A 9,019-nucleotide genomic window follows, 5' to 3' on the forward strand; every position below is an offset into this window, starting at 1 on the left:
AAAGGTCGATAGAGTGGAGTTTCCATGTATATTCTCACGCCGTTATCAAGATAAAAGTTACTACAACCAGGTGAATAGAAGTATATATGCATAGTGACAAGCAGCAAATTAACAACAGATAATTCAGCAAGTAGCACGTCGTTGGGGCCAACAGGAGAGTAAGATCAACAAGTCGAAATCCACTCCATTGTCCAAGTGATGGAATCAATCAACATTCAATCAGCTTGTTTATCCTGAACGTTGTACATCGAAATGCCGCTCTACGCAATAAGCAGGGAGTTGTTATCACGTAAGTGGTATGTTCCGTTGTGTATCCCCATACTGTTTACTGTAGTATAAGTGAGATCTGCTTCACTTTGCGAATGATCAATCTTTTGAAGTTGATTTAAGTTCTACTTTAGTAAACTGCTACCTAACAGATTGATCTCAGATTAAAACATCTCATCCCAAATTCGTGTTTTATATTTCAGGTACTAAGAAATACTGAATTTTTACGTATTAGGTGTACATCTATCGGTACCAGTTTGACGTGTCTGGCCATGAGTTAACTAACATAGTGATTATATGTTTTTGACCATTACATGTGTCTCTGATCCATTTCATCATACAGCATTAATTCATTCAATGTTTTGAAGCTCATATGAAAACATGAGAAATGTATCTGTTCCAGTTCCTTTTGAAGAGTGAAATTATTTTTGTTCCTCAAGTGTTCCAACCAATATAGTCATTATGGTTACAAACGACCTGGGTCCCGTTCCACTAACCGATCTTAGCCCTATGTTAATCGTAAACTCCTAAAATCTCAATCTTAGCGTGACGTTACGATCGACATACCGTTCCACTAACCAATCTTACCTACGTCAATCGTAAAGTTAAGATTCAAAGTCTAAGTTGCTCATGACCAACTTAGAATAGCTAAAATCAATCGTAGAGAAACCAAAAAGGTGGTTTTCCTATTCTATGTGAAAAATAAGAGCGAGCATTTCACCGTGAGCGTCCCCTAAAGTTCCCCATGAAATGAATTTCTATATTTCTGTGATGTAAACAAACACTGCACTGAAGCTTTACAAATGTCAGGCCAGTCTGACCACTGTCGTCATGGGAACACAACCGAGCGAGACGGTGTAACGCATTTGTACAACAATATTGCAACGTCATTGTTAAGAATAGGGACAGCCTTGAAGTGAACAATGTTCTGAAGCAAAAAGATTCAAATATGCTTGATTTCACTGCGCATATTTGGTGGGGAATTCTTAAGGCAGACCGCGTGTTATTCAAGACCACTGACAGATTCTACATACGCTATAGCCTCGTGACGCCTTGTTTATTCTGATTGACAAGGTTCAGGCACATATTAAAAGCTCTGACACAATTGACGTTTTTAAAGTCCAGACTTAAAACCTGTTCTCAGGATATTACTCATAATGTCGGCTGTAAATATTCTTGTGTAAATTATCTGTACACAACGCTTTGAGCATGCCCAAGGATGTGGAACAGGCGCACTATAATTATGCATTTATTATTATTATATTATGCTTGATACCCATCGTTCTCACGCACTTGCACCTGAAACGCAGGTGCTCACTACCCTAATATTTTGCTTTAGTTTTTTTCTGCAAAAATACCCATGAAGGCCCGGGTTAGAATATATTGAACTTCAACAACCCATGCCTGTCGTAAGAGGCGACTAACGGGATCGGATGGTCAGGCTCGCTGACTTGGTTGACACATGTCATCGAGCCTGACCACGCAGATCGATGCGCATGCTGTTGATCACTGCATTGTCTGGTCCAGACTCGATTATTTATCGCTAAGATACATAGCGTTCACTAACATGAATGCTCATGTTAGTGAACGCTATGCATCTTAGCTAGATTATTTACAGACCGCCGCCATATAGCTGGACTATTGCTGAGTTCTGCGTAAATCTAAACTCACTCACTCACTCAGTTGGTTCCTAAACTACTTTCTATCATTTGCTAGACTATGCAAAGGGAGATAACTCGTGCCTCCCATTCCTCCATCTCTCGCACGAAAGAGTCTCGATCTAAGCTTGGATCGGATCGTAAGATCGGGACCGGCTACGATCGGCCTAAGATTGGGTAGTGGAACGGGTGTAACTGTTAGCTAAGGCGATTGTAAAATTGGCGTACCTTGCTAAGACTGATCTTAGATAAGATCGGTTATAATTAGTGGAACGGCACCCTGATTTTAATACCTATCAAGTTAGACGTTATGCACGCGTGCATGCACACACACCCACACAAAACATCCGTAATTTGTCAATTCTGTTCGGACGATAAAGAAATATCTAATTTGGTCAGAATCAGTATATAAATTATCTTCCCTTACTATGAGAGAAGCATGGCATTATTCGTTCATTTTTTTTATAATTTTATCTACATAAAAGAAGGTATTATCAAAAATGTGAAACAAACTTTCGTATACTACCATATCACTAACATTGCGATATTGACCATTGAATAATGTTAAGCTTAGTCTGTTTTCAATGTCATAATATCAGAGGTTCCTCATTCACACATGCATACAAACTGACAGCATAACACAAAACAATATGCAACCAACCCAATGTAATACAATACAAGTTTCACCACCTGTGCATACCACACTGTTGACGAATCTCTCAGGTGTGTTAGAGCGATAATCACATCGCGACATGATTAACAAGCCTACAGCTCAGCAGATTTTAATAACTTACATTTTTAATAAGAAAAGCAGGATTTATGGATGTCAACTTCTTTATTGTGAATAACACGAAGTTTCGGAGCATATGCTTGCACCTTCATCAGGTGAAAATCAGGTCACATTAATGCATTCCACTTCTTAATGCCCATCAAAGATTTAACTCACTTCCAGGGGCTTCTTTAACAGGCATAAAATCTTGGTAATTAACAAGGCAGTAGGCCTTGTTAATTGGTGACTATTAACTGCCTTGATTCACTCATCAATCAACAAGGGATTAGGTCCCGGGGCGTGCAAATAACAATAATTTACCATCACCCACCAGTTATCTCCCCTTCTGGACATTTCCAAAATTGTAAATTTTTGGAAACATCATCTTTCCAAAATTGGAAATGTCTTGGAAACATCATCTTTCCAAAATTGGAAATGTCTTGGAAACATCATTTTTCCAAGACATTTCCAAGCTGGTAAACATGGACTTTTTTCCAGTGTAAAGAATACTAAGGTGTATCAATACCTGTATCGACGTGCACTGCTACCTTTCACCATACCCTATGTGCGGTAGCGTTTCACCAGTCGCACAAGTCGTCCTCTGTGGACGCGAAGAGTTGCGTCCCTTATTCCTTGTCCCCTTTGACATGCATCTTTTGACAAGACACGATTTGAGCGCATAGATTAGAGTAAGCGAGTGAGTCTGGCTTCACGCCGCTTTTAGCAACATGCCAGCACTATCACGGCCGGGGACACGGGAAATGGGATTCACACATTGTACCCTCGTGGGAAATAGAACGATCATCATCAGCGTGACGAGCGGAAGGTTTAACCATTAGGCTACCCCTGCTGGATAGGAGAAAGGAACCGAATATACAATGGAAGATGTGGGCTTGAGCTTGATGATGTGTTATGACGATCAGCATGGGGGATCTGCTTGATACAGCACTCTTGTTTAACTCTTTCCATTCGAAGACGAGATATTACGTCTGAAGGGTCACAACCCTTCCATACGAGTCTATTTTTAGCAACATGACTCTTACATACGAGGGACGTGATATGACCAATCTATGTTTGCAACGGTTGACATGGACCATTCATGAATAGCATAACATCAAAATCCACATGAACTGAATCTTTTTCATTACATCTTTATTCACTTTCATTCAAATGTTTCAGACCAAAAGAGAAAAAATAGGTCGTCTTTAGCACAGAAACATTGGACATGCATTTTTTTCTACACGGAGAAACATAATTTAATTTACACAGCAGTTTGGTAATTGTGAAAATTTCTTTCAATCCAGTGACTACACTACGGTGGAAGAACAACCACAATTTAGTAGATTTATGTCATTACTTATAATTATAGGGTCATAACATCCAAATCCAACCAACGATGAAACGAGTGTTACCTGTGGTAACAACTATAAGGACAGTCAACAGTGAAAGAACATTGCTAACAATCAAACGTCAAACGTCGTAACAGCTACTGTCATCATCGCAAATGGCAGATAGAACCTGGCATACAGTCAGATACAAGTTTCCATGACCAGCCATTTAACGCTGTGTGGTCACCAAATGTCAAGGTCATATAGTACGTGGTTTTGACAAGGGGGAGATAATCAAGTAAATCCTTAAAAAAATACACTGTCACAAAGTACACGAACTACATTCGAAGGAAGAGGATACACGGCTACAAAACTGTGAAAAATGTTTAGTATGAGTTAGGGGTGTCGCGATACGCGAATGTATCGATGCATCGATACATTTTTACTGACGATACGATACGCGATACATGCTTGCGTGTATCGATTCCTATTTTAAAACTTTATCGATTAAAATGTTTATGCTATATCCATCTCCGTCAAAGTCTTGATAGTAAAATTACACCAGACCGCCCCGATAAATAGATGTAGCTAGCTTTACTATAGGTTGGAAACTAACAGCTTTTGTGATTGGCTAGACTATTTTGATGGACCAATCAGCGAGTGCGTACGTTGCCGGTAAGGTAATGCTATGAAAAGGCGCGAAAATTATGTATCGCGATACGTATCGTATCGTGACCTTAAAATCGTGATACGTATCGTATCGTGAGATTGGTGTATCGTGACACCACTAGTATGAGTAGACGATCGAGTTATCAAATCCCTCGTATGGAAAATCCGACGTCATATCTCGTCCATCGAATTCAGAGGCTACAGCTGGAAATATCTGGTCGTATGCAAGGGTTGTAGATGACTGGACGTGACATCACGTCCTTAGGATATATGTGCAGCTGTGAACATTTTTCGTCGTATTGAAAGAGTTAAACTGTTAGACGAACACACACCATCATTATCCAATAAACGTACATCGCTAGACGAAAGGGACATAAGAGATATGTGTAGGCGTGTGCGCCGCTTGAGGTTGATGATGTGATATGAGGATCGGCATGGAGATCATCTCATGGATCCAACATTGTCTTGTTTAAAGCCGTCAGACAAACACACTCCAGCATTATCCAATTTGCATGGCTGGAAGAAGGGAACACAAAACATATGTGTAGGTGAGTTGGTCGCCTGATCCTGATGATGTGTCGGTGTGACCATCAGGACGTGAGTCGTGGGCTTGATCCGACACTCTCTTGGTCAAACTGTTAGACACACAGACGCCGTCTTCATCACATGTGTGGCAGCCGCTGGGACATCGGAGTCCGCACTTCTCTCCTCTCCATCCGTCTAGACAATATCTGCATCTCCCATACTGGTCACATTCATCATTTGTACAATTGATACATTTCCTGTGACAGTGATTTCCATGGTAACCCCTTACACAGCCGCGGGTACAAGAACCATCTTGACTGGCACACAGTGATTCCTTGCACGTTGTACTGCAGGGCGTCAGACAATGTTTGCCATGCCAACCAGACTTACAGCCATCTACACAGGCACCATCATGGCTGTAACAACGAGACGAGTTGCAGGAGGAGCTGCACCGAGTGGCGCAACGATGACCGTGCCATCCTACTTCACAACCCTCCAGACAGTTCCCGTTGTAACGATCGCAATGCCTGTGTCCATCCCTGCCTCTGTAGCACGTTTCAGAACAGTAGTGGTTGCAGTGTCTTCCTCGATAACCTGGACGGCACTGTTCACATATACCAGTTCCTCTGTCACAGCCACTGGTCCAACATCGAGGGCACGTTTTGTCGCACATGTTTCCATAGAAACCCGGTTTGCAACCAAGGAGACAATATCCGGTCCAGCTGCATCTTGCATTAAGGCAGGTATCATATGTTCTGTTGCAGTATTCTCCTGTCCAAGTTTCCTGACAGCCAAGGATACATCGACCGGTTTCTTTGTTACAGACCTGATCCTTGCAGTGTTCACTAGTCAATCCTCCGTCACAGGTTTCCGAACAAGCACCAGTATGGCGGTCACAGATATTCGTGACCGCTTTGATGCTAGAACATATTTTCGGACATGTCACATTACAGTCTCGTCCATAATATCCTCGCTTACATGTAAAACATTCCCCAGTGATTCTGTTGCACCCGTCTGTGTGACAGTTGTCATTACATGGGATGGTGCACTTTGCTCCATAGCAACCAACGTAGCATGACTGACATCTTAGTCCACCGTTTCCATGTCGACATCCATCAGTGAAGCACGAAGATGAAGTCGCCTCAACTGAAATGAGTCATATTACATGTGTGTACATAGGCGGATCCAGAGGGTTTGGTGTAGGGGTGCGCACCCCCTCATTTGTCCTGAAGGTTTGTTAAATGAGCATTGAAACTCGGGTGAAAATGAAGAGTGCACCCCGGCCCCTTTTCTCATTAGTGTGTGCAACCCCATCCCCACCCCCTTTCTCAAAAAGCTGTATCCTCCCCTGGTGTTATTATTCATTACCAAGCATGAGACTGATCTAGCCAAACCTGCAATACCAAAATGTGAAGAAAGATATATTTTTGCACGTATATATCTGAAGTCATAAAGTTTTGAAAAAAGTAAAGCTTTTATCGTCTAGTTACATTGATAGTCATCGACTTTGATATGAACATAGCTTATTGCCGTCGTCTTTGGAAGTAAAGCTACGCCCGACACTTTGTATTGAAGTGTGAGTTGGCTCCTGTTCTTCATGTGAAAAACCGATTCCATTTCGTCCCAATATATGAACATTTTCCTAACATTCGAAAAAAGCTGGATCCAATGATGCTATGTTTAGACCTCGGGCATAGCAAACGTTCAATTGCTTTCAACGGCATTGCTTCATTGTATACTGCTAAAAAAGCAGAGGCTATTCCATCCATGGGTGTTATTATTTAGGAACCAATCTGTATGATTGTATGTGATTTAGAAAATGAATTTAGTACAAAAATGTCTCGTGTAAACGTGTTTCATGGTGTGCACGCTAACATGGTTGGTGTAAATCTACAACTTACTTTGGAACATGTCATTGTGTTGCTGTACATGTCAGTCATAAAAATCAAACTGAAAATTGTTCTGACATTGTTTAAATTCAATTAAACGTTGTTTGACAGGCGGCGTCTGTCACGTCAGGAACTGCTAAGGCAGCTGATGTGGTTGGAAGTTGGAACAAGCATTTGGCAAGAGCTCTTACCGTTTCATAGTCAGTAGTTTTCAGCTTTAAAATCACAAAATCGATCTGGTCCAATCTTGGGAATGTAGATCCTGTCTTGTTTAATGATCACGTCTGACAAGATACTTGTGATCCATGCATACCTATAGTAGGTCCTATACTATTGTTGGAGAAGGTTCGTACATGAGCAAACAAGGCTGGTTCAAGTATATGATATTACTGATCCACGAACTGTAAATGACACTAACACGAGTGGCATAGAGGATTTTAAATACTTACCAACACAACGGCTGAAGTAAAGAAGTAGGAGGATGTAGAGTCTTTCCACTGACATCATTGACTGTTGTTGCCTGCCTGTCTTGTGTCATTATTGAAACCGTCAACCACTGGGTATACCCAGTCTACGGGCTTTACAATTTCCCCGACCGACGTGGTAGTGAGCTATTCGAACGTCAAATAAAAAAAACAAACGGTGCCGTAACATACAATATCCATAGTTCTGCATTGATGTAGACACACTGCTATATTGTTCATTTGGTGTTTTGAAAATGTGTAGGTGACACAGGGTGAAACGGTACTCCATGAGCGACAATCGACTACCCTTTGTCAACGTCACATGTAAACAGCGACACAATAGTCCCGGTTGTCTTTGGTGAACCAGTAATATTTTAACGTGGGTCGCATATCGATTCTTTGTGCTTCTACGTGTGAGGGCACCGTACACACGTTGTAAAGTTATGTGTATTCTATTCATCTGAATAAGTCATTGTTTGTTTTTTGATAATGCTTCTAATGTTGATTGGTTACCTAACTACGATATATTGTACAGCCCTGCTATCAAGTTATCCGAGTATGAAAGACTCTCTGGTGGCGTCTGTGCATGTGTCCACAAGTCACTGAGTAAAGCTTGTAAGTGGATGAAAACAGACATTGATAATTTTGTGTGTCTCAGTTTCACAAAAGATATATTCTTCACTGAAATATTAATTTACTATGTACATACATACCACATACATCGTCCTATTATAATCACACTCAGTCAAAATGTAACCTTGATCAAGTTGATAACTTTTCATTGTGTAATTCGCATACATTGTTGTACGGTGACATGAACGCTCGAACAGGTGTGAGCAATAACCCACAGGTTCCTGTCAATGATGACAGAAATATCAGCATTGGTGTATTTGAAGATGATGATGACATCACAGTTGATAATCGAAAGTCATATGATACTGTAATTAATAAGTTCGGACAAAACTTGATAGACCTTTGTTATGCGTTTCAGCTATTCATCGTTAATGGCAGAGTGTTCGGAGACGAACGAGGTGAATTTACTTTCATGGGACAACAAGGCAATATCGTTGATGACTATTTCATCTCTTCTCCTGACGTTTTTCAATATATCAGCAAGCTGAATATAGGTGATCAATTAAAATCTGATCATTTGCCACTGGAACTAACCTGTAAATTTCCTTCCTTGAAAACGTCGAATCTTAATACATCGTCGGAAGGTTTACTTCATAAAATCATTTGGAATGATGCTTTTTATGACAATTTTTGGGAAAATCTAAAAACGAATTATGCTCTTGGAATTCAGATATTTTTTAGATAAACCTGACAGTAGCGTTGATGACGCAATTGATGATTTTATATGCATGATTGTAGAGTCTGCTAGTTGCATGAAGAAACGTATAATGAAACCTCTGACGGTGACATCGCTAAACTCCGAGTGTAAAAACGCACG

At 40.7% G+C, this 9,019-nt stretch overlaps 1 protein-coding gene across 2 annotated transcripts; it reads right to left on the bottom strand.

The window, feature by feature from the left end:
- Window positions 1–4,810: 4,810 nt before the first annotated feature.
- On the bottom strand, window positions 4,811–7,643 carry LOC124254646 (multiple epidermal growth factor-like domains protein 10). Of its 2 annotated transcripts, none has more exons than XM_046688489.1 (2): window positions 7,555–7,643; window positions 4,811–6,362 (listed from the first exon to the last, which is right to left on the bottom strand). In XM_046688489.1, the coding sequence occupies exons 1-2, from the start codon at window positions 7,610–7,612 to the stop codon at window positions 5,191–5,193; spliced, it is 1,230 nt and encodes a 409-aa protein (XP_046544445.1). In that variant the 5' UTR covers window positions 7,613–7,643; the 3' UTR covers window positions 4,811–5,190. The 2 variants fall into 2 exon arrangements, 1 of the variants encoding a protein (XP_046544445.1); XR_006892511.1 differs by lacking the exon at window positions 4,811–6,362 and adding an exon at window positions 6,586–6,610 and having other exon boundaries at window positions 7,555–7,641.
- Between the last annotated feature and the right edge of the window lie 1,376 nt (window positions 7,644–9,019).

The sequence above is a fragment of the Haliotis rubra genome, unplaced genomic scaffold (genome assembly GCF_003918875.1).
Source record: "Haliotis rubra isolate DU_JTF1 unplaced genomic scaffold, ASM391887v1 Scf579, whole genome shotgun sequence".
In the NCBI taxonomy this organism is placed as follows: Eukaryota; Metazoa; Mollusca; class Gastropoda; order Lepetellida; family Haliotidae; genus Haliotis; species Haliotis rubra.